The sequence below is a fragment of the Chlamydomonas reinhardtii genome, chromosome 6, assembly GCF_000002595.2.
Source record: "Chlamydomonas reinhardtii strain CC-503 cw92 mt+ chromosome 6, whole genome shotgun sequence".
NCBI lineage: Eukaryota > Viridiplantae > Chlorophyta > Chlorophyceae > Chlamydomonadales > Chlamydomonadaceae > Chlamydomonas > Chlamydomonas reinhardtii.
The window spans coordinates 6536102-6561790 of record NC_057009.1 but is presented as its reverse complement, the minus strand read 5'-3'; the positions used below and the strand labels follow the sequence as shown (position 1 = coordinate 6561790).

General features: G+C 65.2%; 4 protein-coding genes across 5 annotated transcripts; all 4 read left to right on the top strand.

Annotated features, from left to right (window-relative positions):
- The first annotated feature begins 150 nt into the window (after nucleotides 1-150).
- Nucleotides 151-8207, top strand: CHLRE_06g293450v5 (uncharacterized protein). Of its 2 annotated transcripts, none has more exons than XM_043063464.1 (17): nucleotides 151-511; nucleotides 873-1087; nucleotides 1273-1323; nucleotides 1558-1773; nucleotides 1978-2152; nucleotides 2546-2692; nucleotides 3322-3466; nucleotides 3859-3895; nucleotides 4168-4254; nucleotides 4581-4935; nucleotides 5220-5401; nucleotides 5653-5722; nucleotides 5920-6001; nucleotides 6543-6705; nucleotides 7110-7194; nucleotides 7367-7489; nucleotides 7731-8207. In XM_043063464.1, the coding sequence occupies exons 1-17, from the start codon at nucleotides 358-360 to the stop codon at nucleotides 7745-7747; spliced, it is 2304 nt and encodes a 767-aa protein (XP_042924169.1). In that variant the 5' UTR covers nucleotides 151-357; the 3' UTR covers nucleotides 7748-8207. The 2 variants fall into 2 exon arrangements, with proteins under 2 accessions (XP_042924169.1, XP_042924170.1); XM_043063463.1 differs by having other exon boundaries at nucleotides 4159-4254.
- Nucleotides 8208-8840: 633 nt separating this feature from the next.
- Nucleotides 8841-17592, top strand: CHLRE_06g293400v5 (uncharacterized protein). Its single transcript, XM_043063462.1, has 19 exons — nucleotides 8841-9192; nucleotides 9428-9574; nucleotides 9884-10195; nucleotides 10499-10614; nucleotides 10925-10972; nucleotides 11285-11371; nucleotides 11646-11715; nucleotides 11882-11988; nucleotides 12335-12455; nucleotides 12667-12749; nucleotides 12998-13063; nucleotides 13165-13306; nucleotides 13548-13627; nucleotides 13988-14072; nucleotides 14509-14670; nucleotides 14848-14945; nucleotides 15230-15623; nucleotides 16002-16496; nucleotides 16926-17592. The coding sequence occupies exons 1-19, from the start codon at nucleotides 8880-8882 to the stop codon at nucleotides 17318-17320; spliced, it is 3321 nt and encodes a 1106-aa protein (XP_042924168.1). The 5' UTR covers nucleotides 8841-8879; the 3' UTR covers nucleotides 17321-17592.
- A 118-nt stretch (nucleotides 17593-17710) lies between these two features.
- CHLRE_06g293362v5 (uncharacterized protein) lies at nucleotides 17711-22286 on the top strand. Its single transcript, XM_043063461.1, has 7 exons — nucleotides 17711-18254; nucleotides 18409-18435; nucleotides 18526-18793; nucleotides 19096-19321; nucleotides 19563-19794; nucleotides 19960-20314; nucleotides 20537-22286. The coding sequence occupies exons 1-7, from the start codon at nucleotides 17858-17860 to the stop codon at nucleotides 21264-21266; spliced, it is 2235 nt and encodes a 744-aa protein (XP_042924167.1). The 5' UTR covers nucleotides 17711-17857; the 3' UTR covers nucleotides 21267-22286.
- A 94-nt stretch (nucleotides 22287-22380) lies between these two features.
- CHLRE_06g293350v5 (uncharacterized protein) lies at nucleotides 22381-25066 on the top strand. The gene is made up of 4 exons (XM_043063460.1): nucleotides 22381-22396; nucleotides 22661-22705; nucleotides 22869-23100; nucleotides 23427-25066. Exon 4 carries the CDS (start codon nucleotides 24012-24014, stop codon nucleotides 24243-24245), a length of 234 nt encoding a protein of 77 aa, XP_042924166.1. The 5' UTR covers nucleotides 22381-22396; nucleotides 22661-22705; nucleotides 22869-23100; nucleotides 23427-24011; the 3' UTR covers nucleotides 24246-25066.
- The last annotated feature ends 623 nt before the right edge of the window (nucleotides 25067-25689 follow it).

The window sequence follows — 25689 nt, the reverse complement described above, 5'->3', positions numbered from 1 at the left end:
TGAACGCCCATGGACCTGCTTGCTCGCTTCCCTCCAGGGCCTTTGATTCTGGACACGTCACCACCCCGACCGGCGGGTCCCAGCCGCGATGATGCACACAGCGGGCCCGCAAGGCAGACACGTCTTTCCTCCTTCCCAACCAAATCATAACTCCGCTGGCTGAAGCGCACCACAGCTTTTCGCCGAAACAACATCAAACGACAGAGACAGCGTGTCCTCACTGCCGCATAGCGCAACCAGCACTTGCGACCCTCACACCGCGGCAACCGCCATTTATCTGCACCAGCACCAGTAGCAGCACCACCACCACCCGCACTCACCACCACCCGCACCAACACCAGCACCAGCAGCACCAGCATGTCCACGCCCGGCGACGGTGCGCCCGACACGCTGTCTGGCCGCACCCTGGACGACCTCAACCTGGTGGTGGCCTCGGCGCGGCGCCACGCGGACGAAGCGGCGGCGCTGATGCACAAGCGCGGCGTGCTGCCGGGTGAGGAGGGTGGGGAGGGTGAGGTGGGGTGGGGGCGGGGTGGGGTGAGGAGCGGAGGCTAAACCGCACCCAATGCAAAAGTAGGGGGGTTGGGGTGAGGGGCGAGGGGTGGTTGGTTGTGAGGTGAGATGAGGGGGCAGTCGGGCCGGGTGTGAGGCGGTGCGAGGGGGCGCGGCGGCGTGTTGGGCGCGGGTGCGGCGCGAAGCCTGGGCGCGTCGGGACCGATGCGTTTGAAGTGCTTGTGGGGGATGGGCAGCGGCGGGGAAGTGGGGCGTACCTATTGTGCCCGGTGGCGGCGTGGGTCTCTTTTGCCGTCGCCCCTGCACGCCCCTCCCCATTCGGCCTCGTCCTGGCTTGCTGGAAACCCCTGCTACCGCAGGCGACCCCGACAGCGATGTGGGTCGGCTGGAGGACGACACGCCCCTGCGCCGCGCCCAAAACACCGCCGACCGCATCAAGCAGCAGCAGCAGCAGGACCTGGGGGAAGGGGGAGGAGGAGGAGGAGGGGGAAGCCTGGAGGGTGGTGAGCGGGACGTGCGGGCGGCTGACCAGGACACGGCCGGCGGCGGTGGCGGCGGTGGGCTGCTGGCGGCGGTGGGTCCCTGCGTATCGCAGGCGTGATTGGCGGGGCGTGGTGGGCGGGGTGGGGTGGCGTGAAACGGAAGTGCTTGGGCCTGATGGCAGTCTTCTTTGCGTGCCTCCCGCTGCTGCGAGCAACCACATATTATGCCAGTACACCCGTTATGTTAAGTCACCAACGCCACCAACGCCCCCCGCAGACCGGCCACGCGCTGGCCTCCGTGTTGGGCAACTTCTCAGAGGCCGCCAAGGTGCGGGGCGGGGCGGGGGTGAGGGGGTTGGGGTATAGGGGATACGGAAGAGAGGGGGTGAGGGGTGAGGGGGTATAGTTTGCGGGTGCGCCACGAAAAGTTGTTATGAAGGGGGGCGGTTACAGGTGCCCTCAGACGCCGTCCCCTCCAATCCAGCCCTCGCATGCATGCCTTAACTCCTGAGTCTCCCGCCCCCCTGCCCCCGCCCTTTCCACCACCCCCCGCCGGCCCCAGACCGGCATCGACTCGGCTGTGGGCGCCCTGTCCGCCCCCGTCCACGACCGCCACGAGCACCAGGGCGCAGAGGACAAGGACACGGGCGGCGGCGGCAGTGGCAGCGGCGGCGGCGGCGGCTTGCGGGTGCGTGACCTGCTGGGTGGCCCGCAGTCCGACACGCCGTACCCGGGGGACATGGCGGACGAGCCGGTGCAACTGGAGGGCGGGGAGCAGGTGAGGCGGGGGGGAGGCGCGGGGGGGGAGGGAAGGGAAGGGAAGGGAGGGGTACGGCTGCTGTGTGCTACTGAGGGCGACATGCAACACACATACACACACGTTAAGAAAGGCCGGCACAACGTATCACCGCGAGCGTCGCGCCGCACCGCATGCTCAGTCCTGCGTGTTTTACCTCCCCTTGTGCTCTCAACACCTCCGCAGGACGCCTCCTCCCAGTCGACCCCGCCCGAGCCGCAGCCCGGCCGCGACATCGTCAGCGAGGGCGCCCGCGGCGGCGACCCGGTGCCGCACGTGGCTCAGTCGGCGGCGCGGCGGCGGGACCCGGCCGTGGTGGCGCCGTTGGAGGGAGGCGCGGCCAGCACCGTGCGGGATTCGGGTGAGGTGTGTGTGTGTGTGTGTGTGTGTGTTGTGTGTAGATACCAGCCCAAACTAAACCAAACCCAATGCAATAAGGGGGGAGGGGAGGGAAGGGAGGGAGAGGCTGGGACGGGGGTTTGGGCCGTGGGGGTGAGGGACGTGTGGAGGGGTGGGGCGGTGTGTGTGTGTGTGTGGGGGGGGGGTGGAGCCGAACTGGTTGGGGGTGAGAGGGGGTTTGTGCCCGGGTGGTGTGGGGGTTCTTACTAATTCTTCAGCAAGGCTTAGGTGCTCCCAATCTTCCAGCACACACGCACACGCACACAAGTGCGCGTTCCTTCCCTGGTGTTTGTCCACCGCACGCACACATACAAACACACACCGACCCTGCGGCCACGCGCACCGACCCGTGCAGGCGTGATGGTGAACCTGGGCCCCACTGCGGGCGGCGGCGCGCGGGCGCAGGGCTTTGGCTTCCAGGGTCCCGAGGGCGACATCAGTGTGGCGGGGGTGGCGGGCGGTCTACTGGGGGCCATTCGGGAGGCGGTGGGGGCGGTCACAGGTGCGTTTGTGGGGTGTTAAAGAGCACAAGGAGAACGTTGCGCAAAGACAGTGTATGCGATGCAGCAAAGCGACGGTTTACGGATGTTACCTGAAGTTACCTCGCATACCTGCTGCGGTGAGCCGCCGGTCTTACCAACCGGAAATCGCGCAACCCCCTTGTGGATGGGATGTGTGTGTGAAGGGGGGCGTGTGTGTGTGTGTGTGTGTGTGTGTGTGTGTGTGTGTGTGTGGGCGGGGGTGTAGACACCAGCCCTAACTAAATCGGGCCCAATGCGAAGGGGCTAGGGTTGTGTGTGTGTGGGGGGGGGGAGGATGACAGCGGGGTATATGCGAGGGTGTGGGAGTGGGGGTTGGGAGTGGCACCCGGAAGGGGGCTGTATTGGGAGTGGGCCATTGGGGGTGAGGAAGGGCACGGACGTGCGGGCGGCGGGGAGCCGGCACGCCACGCCACGTGTCTGCGCTGCGCCATCATCCCACCCCCATGTCCATTTCCGATTCCCGAAACAATTTTATGATGGGACATGTCCGTGGGGCTCGGGCACATCACCCACCCCCTGTTCACATCCTACCTACGCCTTCACTCCTGAAACAATCATGAATGAAACCCCCCTCGCTCCCTCCCCGCAGGCCGCCACACGGGAGAGGCGGCGGTGGGCGGCATCGACGACCTGGGCGGCGGGCGTGTGGTACTGACGCCGGTGGGTCGGGGCGAGGAGGTCGGTGAGGCGGAGCGGCTGCAGCGGCTGAAGGAGCAGATGGTCGGCATGCCCGGGTGAGGGGGTGAGGGGAGGGAGGGGGGGAGAAGGAGGGGGGAGAGAGGGAGGGAGGGAGCAGGGGGGAGCGGGTGTGTGTAGAGGTATAGTGTGTGTTAGGAATGCACAATGGGAAAGGCAGAGTGTGTGTTTTGTGTTTGGGGGGGGGGGTCTCATGCTTGTGGGTGCGGTGCGCATGGTTTTGGGCAGCCGCGTTGTGAGGGCAGCTGCTGGGAGGCTGCTGCTGCTGCTGTGTGGCCGCCACCGTCTCACCGCAACTGCCACCGCCCTCCCATACACCTGCTGGTGCATTTCATGCGCATATGCGGCTGCATTCACACATGCTGCATACTATGCTCATGCGCATATGCTGCTGCATTCAGAAACGTAACACATCGCGAACATGCTGCAGGAGCATGCCCATCGACCAGGAGATTCGCGAGATGAAGGTGCGGCCCGGGCCGGGCGGCATGGCGTGCGTGGCGTGCTTTGCGTGCAGTCGGGCAGTCGGGCATATCAACCACCACCCAATGAACACCCCAGCACATGTAGGCTCGCCGCCGTTGTGTAGAGTCGTGCATGGGGTCTGCTGATGCAGTCACACATACACGAGAACCCGCCCGAATGCCGCTGCCGAATCCCCAGCCTCCCCCCACCCCCAAACCCCTGCCACCTCTCCCCCTCCTAACCTACATGCGCCCCTACCCCCAAGGAGGCCCAGGCCGAGGAGCGGGTGGCGGCACTGGCGGCTCAGCGCGAGGCGGTGTCGGCGGCGTCACGTGACATCATCGCCGAGCGACACCCCGAGGTGAGTGCAGCGCGTGTGCGTGTGTGGGGAAGGGTTGTTATGTTTGTGTGTCGTGTGTGTTTGTATCCAAATGAAGTCACGCCATAAGGTGCACCGAACGTCCATGCGAAAATGGCACGCACTCTGAACCCTGCGCCAGTCCGGCGTGCCCCCACAACGCCACCACAATCCGGACGCCTTCTCCTCCCCCCTCCCCTTTGTACCTGGCTACGACTTCACTGCGTAAACTTAATGCATGTAACCCCCCCGAAAGAATGCCCATCCCTCCCTCTCTCCCTCCCCCCATTCATCTTGGTCCCCCGCCCCCCCCCTGCTACCTCGTGTAGGTGGCTGAGCGCATGCACATGGCCACCCACCAGAACCCCATCGCCGACGGCCACGGCTGGGAGCAGCAGGAGCGAGAGCGCCAGGCCGCAGCAGCAGCAGCAGCAGCAGAGGAGGGCGGCTGCCGCGGCGGCGGCGGCGGCGATGGCGGTGCCGGCGCTGTTGGAGAGGAGGGCAGCAGCGGCGGTGGCGGCGGCGGTGGCGGCGGCGGGGGACTGCTGAGCTCACTGGTGCACACGTTTGAGGACGTGCTGGGCATTCGGCACGGCGGCGGCGGCGGCGGCGGCGGCGGCGGGGAGCGGGAGCGGGAGGGGGAGGAGCGTGGCCGCGGCACCGACGTGCAGTCCCTGCAGGCCGGTGGGTATGTGTCTGTGTGTTTGTTGTGATGTGTGTCACAGACTGTGGACAGCCAGACTCTGCACAGCACAGAATCGCCACAGCCAGCACTCCCATCATGGCGCTTCCCAACTTCCAAACCTCCCAACCTCCGCATCTCCTACCTCATATCCCTCAACCCACATTCCCCTCGCTGTCGCCTGCCCCGTCGCCTGCCCGCTGTCCAGCCCACCACCACCCAACCCCAAAACCTTCCCCAAACATTCCCCAAACATTCCCCAAACCTCCCCACCACCACGCAACAGACCTGCCGCGCGCTCCCGTACCCACCGGCACCTCGGCCCTGGAGGCCAAGCCCGCGGGCGGGCCGGAGGCCAAGCTGGCCATTGGCGTGCCGCCGGCGGCGGAGGCGGACGCGGAGCGCGGCAGCGTGTCCCTCAACACCAAACAGAGCGGGCGGGAGGTGCCGGCGGGCGCGCTGGGCTCGGTGGGTTGGGGTGGGGTCGGGGTGGGTGGGTGGGTTGTGTGGGTGGGCATCTGGGTTGGGTGGGTGTTTCCGTGGTCGTGTCCAGTACGACCGCCACACCGAAACCATACACACCATCCCATGGATGGCTACCCCCCCCCCCGTAATCATGAATGTAACCCCCCCCCGTCCTCGCTCCTACCTGCCTCCCTACGCGCAATCCCTGCCGCCGCCGCCGCTGCTGCTGCCGCCGCTGCTGCCGCCACACGTAGACTGTGACCGACCCCAGCCAGCACAACCAGTCGTACGCGCCCGACTTCAACAAACCCAACTTCTTCAAGGGTGAGCGAGCCGGCGGGCGCCTCTATCTATCTGAAGGGCCGTGCCTACCATCGTGACCTACTCATGTCCTTGCTTGTCATCCTGTTCAACCATGGCGTTCCTTGTCATCCTGATTAATTATGTCCTTGCTTGTCATCGTGACCAATCCTGTTGTTGCTCGTGAGTTGATCATGTCTTAACCACGCTTCACCGCACAGAGGTGGAGAAGCGCGGCGTGGTGGACGTCCTGCGCAGCGGCGCCGCAAGCCTGGCCGCAAACGCCGAGCACGCCGCGGAGGAGTGAGTCGTCGTGCAGTAGGCGGGGCCCGACTGCCTGCCTGCCTGCCTGCCCACCTGTCTGTCAGGGCGGCCCCCTCTAAAATGCATGCGGGGGTGTGCCACACGTGACAGAGTGCACGCCACGCACGAGTCGATGTAACATGATGGGGATCGAGGGGGGCCTGAGGGGGGGGCTGGCTTCTGCAGTCGTACCTGCAGTCGCGCACACCATGCAGCGCTCTTTGATTGGGCAGCCTGCAGCACCACTCGTCGTGTAGGGTGCCGCGGCTTCCTTGTGAGGGGTTGGCGCGGGAGCAGTCTCAGCAGTCTCCACCTGTGGCTGATCTGAAGTTGACTGCCTGAACCTGAAGCTGACTGGCTGAACCTGACATGAACCTGACTGCTGGCTGGACCCCTCTCCTTGTGCCCACGTGCTGTGTCCCCACCCCCGCATGCCTACCTGCCTGCCTGCCTGCCTCCATCCACCCATATGCACACACACACACACAAACACGCGCACACACACACAAACACACACACACGCACACACACACACACACAGGTTCCGCCACGGCGGCGCGCCCGCCCCCGGCGCCACCACCGCCGGCTCGGTGTCTGACACGCGCGACATCAGCCGCAACGTGGAGCGGGCGGCCTACCTGGCGGCGGCGGGCGAGGCGGCGGACCCCCTGCAGCGCCGGATCTACGACGCCGAGACAACCAAGGTGCGTACGATGTGTATGTGTAAATGTGTACGCGAGTAGACGCTGCTGGCAGTGTCTGTATTTCCGGTCGTATGTAACCGCGGAGTTGCTTTGTGTGTGCTTACCAAATACCAGTCAGGTGCCGCGCACATACGTTCTTGGGTAACAGCGGTGTCTGTGTGGCTACAAGGTGCAGGGCACGTGCGTTTGCCCGTGCCTGCCTTCCTCGTGGAAACCCGGAGGCCCGGGCCGCGAGTACGGTGGCCATATGCAACGGACGGACGTGCCACCGTAACGTACCTTCTGTTTGTGTGGTGTGTGTGTGTATATGTGTGTGTGTGTTTGATTGCCGCGTGCCTGCTGCTGTATACAACCGCCTGCCACCGTGATCTGTCGCTGCCTGCCTGCCTCCTGCCTGCCGCCAGATCGCTCCGGGCAAGTCGCAGGCGGCGGAGGACAAGCGCAGTGAGGCTGAGGCGGTGAAGGAGGCGAACAACGCCATGGTGCTAGGTGGGGGCAGCGCGCGGTGGGGGGGTCGGGTGGGTGGAGGGTACGGGTTTGCTGATGTGGCAGTTCGTGGTTGTGCTCCCCATGGACGGCCTAGCCGTACATGCCACTGGTACACCCCACCGTTAATCGTATACACACACGCACACACGCACACGCCCACACACACACGCAGGCAAGGACCGGCAGGTGAGCGGCGCGGTGCCGCACGAGCACCCCCAGGGGCCGCACCCCCAGGGCCCGCACCCGGCCCGGCCGGTCAAGGCGGAGGCGGGCCAGAGCTTCTACGGCTCCATGGGTGAGCGGGGGGGGGGGAGGGAGGGAGTGGAGGGAGGAGAGGGAAGTGTGGGGCAGTGGACGGGTGTGTGTGGTGTGTGGCCGAGCTGTGTGTGTGTGCAGGTGGGGGCGTGGGCAGTCAGCGGCGGTGGTGGCCGTTGACTGCTGATGGTGTGTCTACTTCATGCGTGTGTGCGGGTGTGTGAGACACAAACTATGAGAAAAGGAAAACGCAAAACGGGCATGTGTGTGTGTGTTCGCAGGCACTGGCGGATCCTAGAGGTGAGGCCGGCCAGAGGACGGACCCGTCGGCTCGTGATGATGATGAGGCTCCGGCGGCGAATTGCGAGGGCGGTTGCAAGGGCCGACAGCAAGCAGCACGCTGCTGCTGTGGCTGCTTACTTACGCGGCTCGCAGCTGGTAGGACGTAAGAGGCGGGGCAGCAGAATAGGCGGGCGGGGTTTGCAGCAGTCGTAGCAACTTGTACGACGTGGGTGGTGCGGTGTTTGGGTGAGGGCTATGGAGTTGCAAGACACGCGCGCTGTGGGTGTGCAAGGCATGGGAGTAGAAGTAGGCTACTGGTAGGGACGGACACGAGACAGAACACCGCATGCCGTGTGGGATAGATGTTGAGTTGCATACAGGATCAAGCGTGCGCAGATGCAGGCACGCATGTGTATCCGAAGTTGCTTTCGAAGGGCTTTGCTACGGCGGCCCGTTGCTTGTAATCGTGCACGTACGCGCCTACGTGGATAGGATTGTCCTTGCGCCGCCGCCACGCTTTGTCCGCATGCCATGCCGGACAGGATTTGCAGCAGCTAGCTCTGCCGGCCCCCAAGCGCTCCCCTTCTCTATCTCTGGCGACTCCTGCAGGTGCTGCAGGGAAGCGAAGGACGAGCAGCAGCAGCAGCAGTAGCAGCAGTAGCAGTAGCAGCAGTAGCAGTAGCAGTAGCAGTAGCAGTAGCAGTAGCAGCAGCAGCAGTAGCAGCAGCGGCGTGTACCCGCCGTGTATGCCCTACCGCGGCCACATGATGCACTCAAGTAAGTGCATACGTGCCGGGGGCAGTGATGTGGGTCCGGCGTGCAGGGGCAGTGACGGGTGGGTTCAGCGTGCTGGCGGCCGCCGTTTCGTTCCCTACCTTGCATGCTGGATGGGTGGATGGGTGGATGGTGGATGGTGGATGGTTGTAGCTTGTTAGCTGTCCAGCGTTGCAGCAATGCGCATGCAATTCCAACACACCTACCGGGGGTCCACGCAACCCAGGGGTCAGGCGGCGGGTCTGCCAGGCGCGTCATCACTGGGGTCCGCGGGGACCCATGTATCATGTATCATTGTTGTATTTCTCTTCGCTTCTCCGAGCAAGCCCACAATTCCAACAAACCTATACACTTGAATTCCTCACTTTTTTGTGATGAAAGCCTCTTCTGACCAACAGCAGCAGGACAGCAGGACGCAGCAGCCGCAGCCCGCAGCGGCGGCCGACACCACCACCCCAGCCGCAGCCACAGTCAGCCACTGCGACGACCCCACCAGCAGCACCGCCGGCCCGGGCCCCTCCCTCGAGGACATCGGCGCGGCGCGGCGGCGTCTGCACGAGACCACCGCGGCAATGATGCAGCAGGCGCAGCAGCATCAGGGGCAGGGGCAGGGGCAGCAGGGGCAGGCGGCGGATCAGGGGCAGACGGGCGGCGGCGGCGGTCGAGGCCCCAGCATTTGGCCCTTCGGTGAGCGCAGAGCGAAGCGGGCACGGGGGGCTAGCGGGTTCGCTTCTCTTTCACGTTATGCCTGACCCCTCACATACACGGCGTGCACAGGGCGGCGGCTGTGTCTAGCACCGGGGGTTAGTGGCGGCGTGCCTGACTCGCGCCGGCGCCTGCGTCGCCTTCCGCATGACCCCACCACCTGATCAGTTTGCGCAACCACGCACCCCTCGCCCCCTCCCCCCACTCCTACCTGCAGGCCCCCGCGCCGCCCCCCGGCGCGGTCGCGAGGTGAAGGCCGCCTGGGAGGCCATGCAGCTGGGCGGTGGCGGGGGCGGTGGGGGCGGTGGCGGTGGCGGTGGGGGCGTGGGGCAGAGGCGGCCGCAGCGGGAGCCGGCGGACCAGGGTGAGTGAGTGTGTGTGTATGGGGGGGGGGGGGGGGTTTCGAGGGGCCGTGCCGCCCGTGCGTGCATGTTTACTTCGCTGGCTTGATTCCATGACTCGGGGTGGGTGCGGCTGTGTGGTTGTAGTGTGCGGGTGGGTGGGTGGGGTCGTGGCGCCTATAGTTAGTGAGGTTGCAAGAGGAAAGGGAGGGGTCCTGCACGCACGCATGTGTGTGTGACGCCGCGCTCAACAGGAAAACTGATGCGTGATAGTCACACACACATACACATGCGCCCCCTACCTGCACACCCACCCACACCATGTACCCCAGGGCCCCGCGGCGGCGGCAGTAGCCGGCAGCAGCAGGAGCTCCACGCCCCCGGCCCCGGCCACGCCCTCGCCAGCCGCCTCTCCGCCGGCCAAGGCATTGGTGACGACCGCCCCCAGCAGCAGCAGCAGCAGGGCGGCAGTAGCAGTGGCAGCAGCAGCGGCAGTGGCTGTAGCGGCAGTAGCAGCGGAGGCGGTGACGAGGAGGCGCGTGTGGCGGCGGCGCGGCGGCGGGGTCTGGACAGCTGGGCTCGGCGAGTGAGTGCGGCGTTCACAGCCAAGGCGGGAGGCCGCGAGGAGGAGGGGAAGGAGGAGGGTGAGTTGGGGGCGGGGGGAAGGGGGTTGCGGTTGATTGGGAGATGTAGGTGTCGGGTGTGTGGGGTGGTTGGGTGGGGGAGGGGGGCAGGGTGTGTGGCAACCGGTGGGGAGCAGCGTATGTGTTGTGAGGGGTACAACGCGCCTGCTGCTATACTACTGCTGTTCCTGGCGGCGCCTTCACTTCTTAAATGATCATAAATGTAGCCCCCCCCCTGGCGACGCCTTCACTTTTTAAACAATCATGAATGTACCCCCCCCCCTGACAACGCCCCCACGACCCGCACCGCCGCAACCAATGCAGGCGCCGGCCGTGGCGGCGGCTCCCAGCCGCTCAGCACCAACCCCGCCGACCCGGCCGCCTACGCTGACGGCAAGATTCAGAGCGGCAGCAGCAGCGGCGGCGGCGGCAGTAGCAGGGTGAGCGAGGGTGGCGGTGAGGGGGAGAGGGGGGGCGGGTTTGGGGGGTTTGGGTGGGTGCGTGTGGTGGGGTGGGTGGCTGCCGGGCAATGTCTCGCTACCATCCTGGGAGGGGTTCCGGTTGGGCTGGGTTCGGAGGGTGGGACTCGATGTAACCGATGTTACGTCGGCACTTTGTACAAAAGGGTCTGACAAGCTTTGTGCTGTACAAAGTGCCGACACAGCACAGCACAGCTGGTCACGTGTTCTTTAACCACTCCGTTGATTCTGAACGGCTCCTCCCCAACCTCAACCCCAACCCCACACACAGATGAAGGAGCCGTCTGGCAAGGAGATCAAGGACGCGCAGTACCTAAAGGTGGGTGGGTGCGTGGGCAGCAGTGCGTATAAAACAATACGGCACAGACCCGCACACAACATGTACCTTCAAACGCCTTTACCTCTACTGCCCTTACTTTCCAAGCCACGCCGATCTCCCCCAACCCACATGCCCGACACACCCACTCCTGCATTCCTTCGCCTTGCTCCCACTTTCCCTTAGCACTCCAGGTTCCCACATGAAAGGCCACCCCCTCACCCCTCCTCCCCATCCCACACACCTGCCCCTCCGCCCCTCCGCCCCTCCGCCCCCTTCCCCTACACACACACAATCCCCCCCCCACACACACAGACGTACCAGGAGCCGCACTCGCACGTGCAGCACATCCAAGGCGCCAACTTTAACTGGGACCGCAACAAGGACCGAGAGGCGCCGCAGGTGCGGTTGGGTTGGGGTGGGATGGGGGATGGGTGGGGGGTGGGGGGTGGGGAGAAGGGGGGGTTGTAGATACCAGCCCAAACTAAACCAAACCCAATGCAATAGAGCGAGGAGGAGAGCGTGGCTCATGGGGCATCGGGGTGAGAGTGGGTGGATGGCTGACGGCTGCTCGGTCCTTGGCACTCCCCACCATTCCCTCCCAACCCTCCCCCCTCTTCACCCCACACACACCACCCCGCATCCTACATACACACACGCACACACACGCACGCAGGTCACCACCGCCACTGACAACCCGACCTTCCTGGAGACCGCGGGCAGACACATCCAGGAGAAGATCACGGGTGCGTGCGTGGGTGCGTGGGTGTGTGTGCGTGCTACCGTGCGCGCGCATGCGTGTGTGTGTGTGCTGTTTGTGACGCTTACCTACCTGCCCTGACCTTCCTGCCGACACACACGCACAGTGTCACAGTGTCACACGGTATCTAAAATCCCCCATCTCCCCCTCAGGCGAGGCGCCCGAGGGCACGGGCATCCCAGTCATGACCGGCACGCAGGGCGGTATGCGGCACGTGCTACAGCCCACAGGCGACATGATGCGCCGCCGTCTGGAGCACGTGAGTGGTATAGCACCGTATGTCGGGTGTGTGTTTGGTGTGTTTGACTATGTGTGTTTGCTTGAGTGTGCGTGTGTGTATAACTGTGTGCGTGCGGGTGTGTTAGGGAGGGAAGGGGGATGTGATTGGCGGCATACCTACACACATGGGTGGTGGGTGACCTTGCCCCCTTGCCCCCCTCACCTAGGCCCCTCATCACCCACCGGCCCTGCCCTGCCCTCCACACCCACTCACCCCCCCACCCCACCCCACCCCACCCCCCACGACCCCGCGCGACTGTTTCCTTACGGGATTGGTTCAACGTTAACCCACCTCCCACACACTATTCCATCCGCATCATAACCAGGCTCCCGACACGCTGCCCGAGATCGCTCACCGGGCGGAGGAGTCGGTGGTGGGGGTGCTGGAGCACGTGAGTGAGGCAGCCACCGCCGCCGCCGGCCGCGTCACAAATGTGCTGAGCAGCGGTGGGTGCGGGTAGCGTGGGGGGGGGGGGAGGGAGGAGTGGGGGAGGAGGGGAGGGAGGAAGGGGGGAGTTAACACCGGTAAAGGAGGGTGAAGGTGCCGGTGGGTGGGGTGGTGGTGGGTCACGGCAGATGGCCATCAGCCACACAAGCGCCTGTTTCATCCGACAAACAACAACAATTAAAAAACACCTCGCATCAAACGCACATACAGGCATGGGCGACTACAAGACTCCGGAGGAGCGGATGGAGGAGGCCCGGCGGGCGCAGGAGGAGCGGGAGGTGGAGTACGAGCAGGTGTGTACGTACGTGGGGCCGTGTGCGTGTGTGTATGGGTGATGGCGGGGAGGGGGGGGGCGTGGTGGGTGCGTGTGCGTGTGTTCCGGATCTCGGTTGTGGGCCTGGCGTTGATGACCGACCCCACCCATCCACTCGCCGACCCACTCACCCACCCTCTCACCCACCCACCTTTTTGGGGTTTTCTTAAACCCCCATCTATCCTCCCCCTTCACCTAAGCACGCACGCCCACCCCACACGCCCACAGGACGCCCACCCCGGTGCTCCGCTGTCGTCAGCAGTGCGGCAGCGGCGTCTGGAGCAGTTCATGGCGGTGGGTGGGTGGGTGCGTGGGTGTGGTCCGGAACGCCCACAACCGAGATGCAGAACACACGCGCGCACATACATACACGCCCGCCCTCCCTCTGCCCCCAGGCCGGCGACCCCGCCCGCAAGCGCGACACGCTGGTAGACAAACTGCTGTACCCCTGGAGCAAGGAGGCGGGCACCGACACGCGGCACGCCGAGGAGGTGGCAGACAGCTACCACGCCTACGTGAAGGAGAAGGAGGAGGCGGGTAAGCGAGGGTGTCTGTGTGTGTGTGTGTGTGTGTGTGTGTGTGTGTGTGTGAGCAAGAGATTGTGGGGGTATGTGTGGCTGTTTGTGTGTGTATATGCGTGCGCGCATAATTCTGCGTGTGCGCGCGATAGGTAGTGTGGCAAGGTACGCGCTGCAACTGCCACCATACGCGCTGCCCCCCACCCAACACCCACCGGCCCCACCCACCCACCACACACACACACACCCCACCACCCCAGGTGAGCCGTACGACCCGCGGGGCGCCATGGCCCACGACAGAGCCTACGACACGTCCAAACTACCAGCCACCGTGCAGCAGGTAGGCGCGGCCGTGTGTGTGTCTGTGTGTGTGTGTGTGTATGTGTGTGGATGCGTGTTGCGGTTACTGTTGCTATTGCGGTTGCTGTTGCTGTCATGGCTGTATGGGGTTGTTGCTGTGTGGGGGTTTTGTGCACCATTGCATGAGAACTAAGGCGGGTTGTGCGTGTCATTCAATTCAATTCGGGGACAGGCAAGTGTTCCATCCCCTCCCTCCCCCCTCCCCCCCAAGATGGTCTACCGTCTACCTCTTCCTTAATTAATCATGAATGTAACCCCCCCTCCCCCACCCACCTCTCCCAACCGCCCCAACAGCCCCTCTCCAAACCCCCCTCTTCTTACTGCATCCCCCCGCCCGAAGGTGGACCGCAGCAATGTGGATGTGGACAGCGGCCAGCGCTCCGGTGACAACACGCGCTTCCTCAGCGACCGCGCGCCGCACGCCGGTGCGTGCGTGGCTGGCTTGGGGAGATCTATCGAGATAGCTAGGTGTGCGATAGGGCTGCTGGCAGACTGGAGGCACGGGGGGCGGGCGGGGGGGCGGGGGGCAAGCGGGTTAGGTTGCGGGCAGGGGTGCTGACCCGCGCCGGGCTGACTCACTCGCTCCAGGAACAGCTGCTTCACCTGCTGGTGCCGGAGGGTGTTAGTGTGCCTGGTGACGAGCGAGCGAGGCCCGCTGTAGTAAAGAAACCTGATGCTGGTATTCAGGTGTAAGCTGTGCACACAGCAGTTGGCATTGAATCTCACACGCCAGCCAGCAGCTCTGCTGCCTAATCCTACCCACCCACCCACCCCCCGACGCACACACACACACACGCACAAACACGAACACATATACACACACACACACACACACACACACACACACCTGCCCACCCACAGGCCAGGCGCCGCTGCCCGACACCGCGCGGCAAGCCATCCGCAGCCTGGCCGACGACACTGCGGCACACGGCCGCACGGTGGTGGCGGGTCTGGCGGGGCTGAAGGAGAGGGTGGAGGAGGAGGAGGCACGCGGCGGGCAGCGCGGAGCGCTCAAGACACGCGGTGCGTGCTGTGGTGCTGCTGTGGGGTGTGTGGGTGCTGTGAATGGGATGGGGTTCCGTCCGTCATGGTCTTGCTTTCTCCCTCCGTCTTAAGGTCACGTGTGCAGCATACACCCTCCATGCATTCCCTGCCAACCACCTCCCCGCCACCCCCGACGCACCCGCCCGCACTCCACAGGCACTGAGGCCCCCTACAACGACCGGTCCGGCCCCGACGCCGCCGCCTACCGCGACCCCCACAGCGACGTGTCCTGGCGTGCCGCTGATACGCTGCAGGTGGGGTGGGTAGGAGGTGGGGGGCAGCAGCAGGGGCGCAGGGGCAGTAGGGGCGGCAGGGGAAGCAGGGGCGCAGGGCGGGGGGCAGGGGCGCTTGCAGGAGGGGACGGAAGTGCTGGATTTGCAGTACCTTGAGTGTGAGTTCATGCCGAGCAACGGGGCCTATCTACCTACATAGAGCTGTGTCTGGCGCATTCCTCCTTGCAACACCATTACTAAGCACGTTTGCCTGCTGCTGCCTACGGTCGCTCCGCTGTTGCTCCGCTGCTGTCTCTCCGCCGCAGCGCAACATTGGACTGGCCGACACCTCCACGGCCGCCGCCCGTCGTGAGGCCGGAGCCGTGGGCAGCGCCAGCGCCGCCGCCGCCGCCGCCGCCACCGAGAGCGGCAGCGCCGGCGACGACGGCGGCGGCGGCGGTGCGGAGGTCGGCGGCGTCAAGGAGGCGGTGGAGGGTGTGCGGCAGGCGGCTGGCGGCGCGGCGGAGCGTGTGAGGGGCGCGGCGGCGGAGGCGCAGCGGCAGGCGGAGCAGGCGGCGGCGGAGGCGGAGCGACGGGCGCGCGGGCTGCGCGGGGCGGCGCAGGGTGCGGCGGAGGCGGCTGGAGAGGAGCTGCGCCGCGGGGCGGGCGCGGTGCAGGGAGCGGCGGAGGTGGCGGGCGAGGAAGTCAGCCGGGGCGCGGGTAAGTTCGTGCGTCTGCGCCTGGGGTGTTAACAGCGTTGATGCTGCGTGCGAACAGATAAAGCTGTCTCTGCTCGCAGCAGGGCAGGTAGGGTACCTGCAAGTATAAGGTCGTCCGCACCGGGCCCCCCATCGCCACTAGCTACCGCTCCGCCCTCCCCGCGTGCCCCTTTGCGTGCACGACCCGCTTGTGATGAGCCACGCACGTGTGCTCGCACGACCCGCTTGTGATGAGCCACGCACGTGTGCTCGCACGACCCGCTTGTGATGAGCCACGCACGTGTGCGTGCACAACCCGCGTGTGATGAGCCACGCACGCACGTGTGCGTGCACGACCCGCGTGTGATGAGCCACGAACGTACGTGTGCCCCGGCCCCAGGCGGCCTGCTGGGCGCGCTACGCAACCTGGTCATTGGCGGCGGCGGCGGCGGCGGCGGCGGCAGTAGCACCACCCCCGTCCACGAGCACCACGGGCCCCAGCAGGAGCAGCCTGCCGCCCCTGCTACAGCCGCCGCCGCCGCCCCTGCTACAGCCGCCCCCGCCGCCCCCGCCTTGCCCTCCGCCGCCGCCGGCCGCCGCGGCTATTCCGACGCGCCCGCCGCCATCGCTGACCTTGCCAGCAGCAGCGGCGGCGGCAGTAGCAGCAGTGGCACCGGCACTAGCAGCGCTCCGCCGCGGGAGGGCTCGGGCGGGCAGCAGCAGCAGCAGCAGCCGTACAAGGATGACGTGTCGAGGCGGGCGCAGGAGGGTGCGGAGGAGGTGGCACGGCGTGTGGGGGACGCCAGGGCGGCGGCGGCGGACGCGGCGGCTGGTGTGGTGGACAGCGCGGCGGGCAATGTGCAGGAGGCGGCGGACGAGGCGGCGGTTGTGGGAGGTGAGGGCTTGCTTCAGGGGCTGTGGGGGAGACTGTTGACGAAAGGTTTGGCGACGGCTTGTCGCTGCTGCTTATTCCTGCTGCTACTGCTGTGCCTCGCCCTCGCTCGCACGTGTGGCTAGATGACCTGTGGGCGTTCGTCTGCCTGTGCCTACCTGCACGTGCCCACCTCCGGGCGCCCAGACGCCTGCTAGCTATACATGTGCCGGCGGTGCCCGCCCGCTGCCTGCTCACGGCCTCACCGCCGCCGGGCGCCTCCACCCATCTGCCTCCGCCCATCTCACGAGCGCGACGGCACCGCCCACTGGCCACACCCACATATCCCTACGCATACCCACACACACTACACACTACACACACATGCGTCTTTGCGCTATGATTTCCTTGTGCTCTTCAACACATCACGCGTTCGCTATGGCATGCACACAGGCGGCCTGCTCAACACCCTGCGCAACTTGCTGGTCGGCGGCAGCGGCGGCGGCGGCGGCGGTGGCGGCGGTGGCGGCGAGGACCGTGGCGGTGCTGATCGCGAGCACGAGCACGACAAACAACAGCGGGAGCGGGAGCGGGAGCGGGAGCGGCAGGACATGAGTCCGGCGGGTCCGCCAGATGCTACTGCCCACGCCGACGCGGCGGAGGGGCTGGGCAGGGGGATTGGGGAGGTGGTGGGGGGTGTCAAGGGCGTGCTGGAGAAGTTCCAGCACGTGGGGGCTGACACAGCGCCCGAGCAACCCGTGGTGCCGTACACGAGTACGGCAGAGCTGCTGGCGGCGCGGCAGCAGCAGCAGGGCGGCGGCCGGGAGCAGGAGCAGCAGCAGGAGTAGCGGACGGAGATGCTGGCAATGGTACTAAGTGCATGGCTGGCGCCTTGGTTGCCGCTGGCTGTATTGCGGTGCGTAGGATTTACAGCATAGGGACAGGAAGGTTGTAGTAAGGGAGACGAGACAAATGAGGTTGTGATGACGGATGGAGATATGCACGAGAACGGCTGATTAGTCGCATCGCACACTCGAGACCAAGTAAGGACGTTTTGACCTTTCAGGTTGTGTACGATGTGGTGGTGTCTAAAAGAAGTTCTATGTAACGCCCGTTGGGTCTCTTGTTTCCTGGATTGGACAACATACAAGCCAAGAGGGGGGACGATGGCCCGAGGGGTAAGGGGGGCGACCATTGTGCATTGCCCGTGTGCGGTGCTTGTTCTTGACGCGGGGATATCGGTGGCGCCCCGTTTGTCACTAGATAAAATAACATCTTACTGTGCTTTACAGTGCGTTGCAAGTATCATGAAGCGTTCTCGCGCCAACGAACTCGCAGAAGTCGCTAGAGAAATTGAGAAGACCACGTCTGAAATTGACAAGACCATGAAGGATATAGAAAAGACCACGTCTGAAATTGACAAGACCATGAAGGATATAGAAAAGACCACGTCTGAAATTGACAAGACCATGAAGGATATAGAGAAGGAAAAGGCGGTCGAGGACGAACTGTGGCCGCGTGCGCGAAAGATCCTCGAGGAGCTCGACGACGTGCAGGCTCAGCTCCAGCAGCAGCAACTGGCCAAGCAGCAATTTTGGGACAAGCAGGTGGACGCAGCGCACGCAACGCTGCAGCACCTGCGTAAGAGGGAGGAGTACCTGCGCAAGGAGGAGGAGTACCTGCGCAAGGAGGAGGAGTACCTGCGCAAGGAGGAGGAGCAGCTGCGCAAGAAGAAAGAGCAGCTGCGCGACAAAGAGAAGGAACTGCGACAGTCGAGCGGCGGTGAGCGGTTGGAGCGGTTTCCCCGTTTCCCGTACACCTGGCTTTCCACCTGCTGGTACATGGCCGCTCGCAATGCTGACAGCGGTCCTCTGCCCTTCCGCGTGATTTGAGCATTCCCTAAGGTGTCTGTGTCCTGTTGGCATTGCACCTGCAGCCAAGGCTGCTGGCGCTGAGCAAGAACGTGAGTGGAGAGGGGCCTCGCTCCACATGTGTTTGCCGCAACCTGGCAGTGGAGGCGGAAGTAGTAGCTTCAACACCTGTTGAATCGCAGGCTCCCGGCTGCAGCAACAGCTCGAGGCGCTGCCATGTCCCTCAGAACTGGCCGACAGCAAGTCGTGGTCAAAAAAAGACAACCTCGCCTTCTTCCGGTGCTTTCGGCCAAGCGCCGGCGTTGGGCCGACCAAAGCCCTGCCGGTGGCTTTGTACGACGGAGTGCTAGATAAGCTGGTGGGGCTCTTCAGTGCGGCGCTTAAGGGCCGCGGCGGTGGCGGCGCAGACGGCGTGCCCCCATCAAGTGTAGACTGTGAGATGGCGTCAAGGTAACGTAGCCGGGCGGCCAGTAGGTGGTTAGTACGGGTGTCGTTGTAAGGAGTGGAAGGGAGGAGAGATGGGGCGCATGCTCAGGTGTGTGTGTGTGTGTGTGTGTGTGTGTGTGTGTGTGTGTGTGAGGGGGGGAGAGCAAACGTGGGCAACATGGGCTTGTCGCCTGGCTGGGTACCTACCAGCGGGGTCTCGAGTCGGCGGCATGCGACTGTGCAAGGCCTGAGCGCCAGGATGTGAAGACAGATTGGATCGCGCAACGAACCCAACGCGTGGCCCGCGCAATCCTGCCCAATCACAGGCTGTGCATAGACATGGCCGAGAGCTTCACTGACGTGGCGGCGCGCACGGCAGCGTTCAGCGACATGCTCAGTGAGTACCTCGGCGAGTGCATCGAGCCCCACCATCCGATCCCCGGCTCAGAGTATAACGCGACGGACGGGAGCCTGCTGTGCCGGGTCGGCGGGCCGGCAGCGTCTTCAGCAGCTCGGCTGCTGCCGGTGTACATCCAGGTGGTCAAGTTGGAGGTGCGTAGCCGCGACGGCAGCGGTAGCCATGCATGTGTCAAGGCGCCTGCCTACCTCTGTGTGCTGCTGCTCCTGCCCGCTCACTCCCTGCTACCTTGCATGTATGCCCGAGCCAGTCAGCCAGACTGCTGCGGACGCACGCAACTCATTATGACATCCACATGCAACAACTAACCTGCACACGCGTTGGCTTGAACTGCCAATCAACCCTACCTGCCGCCGCCTGCCTCCCGCCCTGCAGATCGGCACTCAGGGCGACCCCTATCTCCAGGGCCAGCGCCAGTACCAATTGGCCCTGGCCAATCCCAAGCTGGCGGAGCTGGTGCGGCACACGGTGCTGCCCGTGCTGTTCGTGGAGCTAGTGGGGCCGCACCTGCGCGTGTCGGCGTTGGCGTCGCCGGCAGACGCCACCGTGGTGTGCGAGCCGCTCACGCCCTACCTGCACCTGTTCAGTATGCACCGCTTCCAGCCCGGTGAGCGAGTGTGTTCGGGGAACGAATGCTCGCGCGCACGCACTCCTCATAAGAGCGCGCGCCACATCTATGGCTAGCTTCCGGCCTTTGTTTGATTAGGAACATTATTTGATTAGGAACATTATTGTGCGCTCGACGTACGCCGTGCCCCCGCCCATGCCGCAGACCACATGATCTGTCTGGCGCTCGTGCTGCGGGCTCTGAAGGACGGCATCGGGCTGTTGAAGGCCGCGTGCCGCCGCTTGCTACAGCAGCCCGCTGCTGCCGCACCCGCGGCCTGTGCCTCGGCCCCGGCTGCGTTGGCTCCGGCGGCGGCGGGGTCCGCGCCGGCGGCGTTGTCATCGCCGGCAGCGTCGGCAGGTGGGGAGGTGGATGCGACCGCGATGCGGCGCGGGGTGGTGCCGCTGCGCGAGCCGTCGCTGCAGCTGCCGTACCCGCTGCGCCCGGGGACGGGCTTCACGGACGTGCGGCAGATTGGGGCGGGCGTATACAACCCGCTGTACTTCGCCATGTACCAAAGGTGTGTAAGAGGACGGCGGGCGGGGTGAACCGCACGGGTCGTTATGTACGGCTTGGTCGTGTGCAGCAGGACGGGACGGTCAGGGACGCTCGCTCGGCGTACGTCGTGCTTCAATCCTCTTGGGCGTCCTTGATTTGTGATGTCTGGGCAGAAGGCAGGCCACACTCGTTGACGCTATACCTCCGCCGTTGCATGCTCTTACTTTGCCGCGCATGCATGCAGGCCACCGCCGCCGCTGCTCCCAGCAGCGGCCGGCGAAGTACGGCAGCAGTGCGGCGCGGCTCCCGCAGCAGCTTCAGTGGTGGCAGCAACAACGTCCGACCCGGCGGTGGCAGTGGCGGTCAAGTTCGGGCGCATGAGCGCGGACGCTGTCCGAGTGCACCGCGCCTGGGCGGCGGCGGGCTTGGCGCCGCAGGTGCTGCTGGAGCAGGTGCTGCCGTGCGGCCTGACGATGCTGGTGATGGAGCAGCTGGCGGCGGAGGACGGCTGGGTCATGTTCTACAGCCTGCAGCAGAAGCAGAAGCGGCAGCTGCAAGGCGCGGTGGTGGCGGCGCTGGCCCGGGCGCATGCCGTGGTCGTGGACGCGGACCGCGGTCTCACGGGCGTACACGCCGACCTGCGGCAGGCCAACGTCATGGTGCGGCTGCCGCGCGACGACGACGACGCGGCGGCGGCGGCGGCGCGCAGCGGCATTGGCGGCGGTGCTGGGGGCGGCGGTGCTGAGGGCGGCGGTGGTGGGGACGCGGCGGCGAGCGGCGGCAGCAGCGGCAGCAGGAGCGAGCTGCAGGCCCAGGTCCGGTTCGTGGACTTTGACTGGAGCGGGCTGGAGGGCCACACACGGCTGCCGGCCTTCAGCCGCCAGCGGCTGCCGGGGTACGGGTGCGGCTGCGAGGTGACGCAGGAGTACGACAGGGCGCTGTGGGAGCACGAGCAGTTGTACGGGCCCATGTGATGGAGCAAGTAGGTCGGCATGGGGGGCATGGGGGGCATGCGCGCCGCCTGCTGCACCGTCACCGGCGGTGCGTGATTACGATGGCGCATTCGTGGCCAACAGCGCATCGAGTGGGGTAACATGGCTTTTGCGTGCATGCGTGGTGCGCATTTTGCATCCGGATGTGTCGGCCTGTGCGGCTGCAAGGTTTTGATTGTGCATTCGATCATGGCTACAATAATGCCGAGCTCGTCACGCACGAGTGAGAGGCGGCTGTGATGAAACAAGCAGCGCGGCGGGCCAAACGTCGCGCCCCAAATAAACCCCGCCCAGCGCCCACTTGCGGCGCGGTTGAGGCAATCGGCGCACGTTGCGGGAAGTGGTCACTGGTGGTGTACGGGGATGCTGCATTGCAGGTTGCGCCTGCTGTATGTGTGCGTATGTGTGTGTCCGAACCTGACGAGCGACCTCGTTGCCTGCGAAAGTTTTGTCGGCGTGGCGCTTCGCCGCTGACCGGATGCCGGCCGGTGTTGGGTTGAACCCCGGGGACCGGAGTGTTGGACAGGCCTCCGGCACACTGTGGCAAGGCAGTGGGGAGGTGGCGTCAAGCAGTGGTGGGCGGCAACGAGTTTGGCGTAACCTGATTATTGTTGGATGGCGGGGCTGGCATGGCTGCGGGTGTCTGCTACTGCCGCTGCGGCGTCGGCCTGGCGCCGTTCTTGCCGCAACGGCAACTGCACCCGCCTGCACACCATATGATGGCCATGTTGGCATCCCGCACGCCGCAGCAGCTGCAGCAGCGCAGCCGCTGGTGCAGGTGCTACTGCCGCCGGTGCAGGTGCTACTGCCGCCGGTGCAGGTGCTACTGCCAGGACGGTGCAGGTGCTACTGCCGCCGGTGCAGGTGCTACTGCCAGGACGGGGCAGGTGCTACTGCCAGGACGGGGCAGGTGCTACTGCCAGGACGGGGCAGGTGCTACTGCCAGGACGGGGCAGGTGCTACTGCCAGGACGGGGCGGCCGACGGCGACCACGCACTAAGGGCGGCTGTCAGGCGGCCGCTGGGAGCTGGCAGCAGCTGCCGCCCGGCGGCGGCGCCGCCTGGTGTGCCGGTGACGGTGTGCGAGATGGTTTCGCCCGTACGTACGTGCAGGTGTGTGCTGCCGCGAGCGAGCGTGCGGTGCCATGTATGGAGGCTGGGCACACCGCTTCCGCCGTGTCCCTCCTGCCGCCTCCGCATGGTGAACACAACCCCGCCTGAACTCTGCTGTTTCACTCCTGCCCCCCTGACGTTTGCTGTGCCCAACCGCCGCCTGCTGCGGCCGCTTTCCCTACGTGCCGCCGCCTCCAACCACCCTTCCTCCCAACATGCACATCCACCTGTGCCCCCTTGCTCCTGCTGGTGGCTGTCCAACAGGCAGGACCGCTGCCGCAAGGTCACCGCCGCACTCAGGTCCACCAGGTAGGATAAGGTAGGCAGTTGCTTGCACAGCTTGCTAGCTCTGTCGGTGGCTCGGCGCATCGGTAACACCCAATCCGTCTGCTGCTGCTGCTGCCGCCGCCGCTCTTACGATCTCGCTGCTGCGATTGTGTTTGTTATGATGTATTATGAACCCTTGACACAGGTGCCCGCCCAAGCCCAAGGCGCCCAGCTATATTCCCTCATGGGGTGCTGCCGCAACCAGTGGCAGCCGGGGACGCGGCGGCGGCGCCACAGCGGGCTGCGCGCCTGCTGGGCCGGGGCCCTTGCTTATTGCAGCTTGACCGCATCAGCACTGCGGCGGGCGGCTATGGCAGCGGCCTGTGTGGGCTGCGGCGAGGCGGGGGCCGCTGGCGGCGCCTTCGTAAGGGGTGCAGGTGAGGTGCATGCGGTGGTGACGGTGGGTTGACGGGGCCAGCGCTACTGGGGGTCGTGAACGGGGTTATCGGCCCACGCATGTCAGTGGCCCAGCATCATGATCATCAACACAGTACAGCATGTCCCATGAGTCCCATGAAAGCCCCCCCCCGCGTTTGCGGCGGCGCACGTGTGCCTGTATGTGGCACGGCACCATGTTGGTATGCGGCCCTTGCGTCTGTTCCTGTGCTCTGCCCCGCCCACTCCTTCTCCTACTCCTCCTACTCCATCCGATGTCGCTTGACTCCTATGCTTTCCTGCTCCAACGCATTTTCCCGTTCACCAGATCTTTAACCGCCAGGCCGGCCGGCTCTGGCCCGCCCGCGCTTGATGGGCACGATGGCGTCTGCGCCAGCGTGCGTGGCAGGGTGGTTGAGGCAGTAGCTGGCGGCGGCGCAGCAGTGGTGGCGCGGCAGTAACAACTGCAGCAGGGGCTGGTGGCGGCGGTACAGCTGCAGTAGCTGCAGCCGCAGCGGTGGGTGCGCCTGCCAGCGGCGGCCGAAACAGTAGCAGCAGTAGCGCCAAGCAACAGTAGCGGCAGTAGCGCCACGCAGCAGTAGCAGCAGTAGCGCCACGCAGGTGCTGCGGGCGGAGGCATAAGTGGGTTGCGCGAGCGAGCGAGGTCGACTGTAGCGCAGGGACCCGCACAACCCGCACCCCACCCACCCCCACCCTGCGCAACCTGCGGGTCGGCGGCGGCGGCAGTGGCGGCGGCAGTGGCGGCGGCAGTGGCGGCGGCAGTGGCGGCGGCAGTGGCGGCGGCGACCGCGACCGCGACGGCGAGGACCGTGGCGGCGCTGATCGCGATCGCAAGCACGACAAGCAGAAGCAGGAGCGGGAGCGGGAGCGGGAGAGGCGGCAGCGGCAGGACATGAGTCCGGCGGGTCCGCCAGCTACTGCCCACGCCGACGCGGCGGAGGGGCTGGGCAGGGTGATTGGGGAGGTGGTGGGGGGTGTCAAGGGCGTGCTGGAGAAGTTCCAGCACGTGGGGGCTGACACGGCGCCCGAGCAGCCCGTGGTGCCGTACACGAGTACGGCAGAGCTGCTGGCGGCGCGGCAGCAGCAGCAGGGCGGCGGCCGGGAGCAGGAGGGCGGACGGAGATGATGGCAATGGTGCTGCGTGCGTGGCTGGCGCCTTGGTTGCCGCTGGCTGTATTGCGGTGTGTAGGAAAGCCAGCAAGTGTGTCTCATGCCGAGTCTAAAATAGTATAGAGACAGGAACGCACGTCGATAATAGGAAGGTTGTGGTAAGGGAGATGAGACGATTTGTGTTTTGAGCTGTCGGGTTGTGTATGTTGAGGTGGTGTCAGACACTCAAACAAAAGCTGTACGCAACACCCGTTTGGTCTCTTGCAGGCGAGGTTGGTTGTTAGTATTGACAACATATTGTATGGTTGTGTGCGACGGCTCCCAACTTGGTCGTGGAGTGGCAGCAGGTCAAGGGGAAGTTTGCAGTTCCCTTCCACGCCGGAATGGCAGATGAGGTTTGCTTGGCGCAAGGCCGCGCACGAGGGCGGTGTGTAACGGTTTGTGAGAGTGGTCGCCTGTCCTAGGCGCAAGCTCTGGTTGCGCTTCAGCGGCTTTGGCCGTGACTGGTTTGCCTCTGTCCCCTGGGCCTTGTCTCCGCTCATGTCTTTCCATCTTTCCATCACGGCCTGTCACACTCCCACGCGCCGCACCTGGCACCGCGTACCCCTAGCACACACATGCGTCCTAAGGTTGCAGTGACAGCACGCTCCCTCTGTGCACACGCATGCCACGCCTTCCCATCAGGGTTATACACAGGTTTTCTAAAAACCCCTGCCATGTATGAAGTACGCCCCGATCCCCTTCCTGGCGCTGCCAGGAAGGGCCCCCTGCGGGGGCCCTAAAATCTCCTGCGCGCCAGGAGCGCTTGCCCCAGCTACTCCTGTATGTATAGTATTTTTTCCCAGCCCCGGATAGCTGCCTCAGTTTTGCTACGTGCGCTTCCCTTTTGCCACCACGTACACCTTCAGAACCCCCAGCCCAGCTCCTCCAGGTCCAACTCCTGCGCCAGCGTCAGGTCACCACCCTCCTCTAGCGCTGTGCGATGGGCAAGACAATGCACGGTAACCAAAAAGCTTCTCCCCTAGCCCGGGAATTTTTGCGAAAATCAGCCCCCCAAACCCCATAAAAACATGCATGTTTTGCTGAGGAATGCGTGTTCGCTGGGGAATGCGTTCTTGTCGATCAGGACACCTCGACCCCTCGGGCCCATGCTCGGGGTGGCAGGAGTGCACCTATGGTTTAAGCCTGAAATGCTCCTGGCAGCCAGGAGGAGGGCCCGCCAGGCCCTCCTACCCGTGCCAGGAGCCGCCCCCTGGCGGGGGCCTAATCCCTCCTGCTCCGCAGGAGGGATCCCCAAAAAATCTCCTGCGCTTTTTGCCCTACCCCCTAAAAAGTCCTGGATTGCTCCTGGCTGGAGAACCCTGCTTCCCATCACGACGTCGTACCTTGCCACTCGGCCGCCGCACCGTGCGCAGCCCACCCGCCCACCCCGCCCCCAGTGCCCGCAACCCCCCATCCCC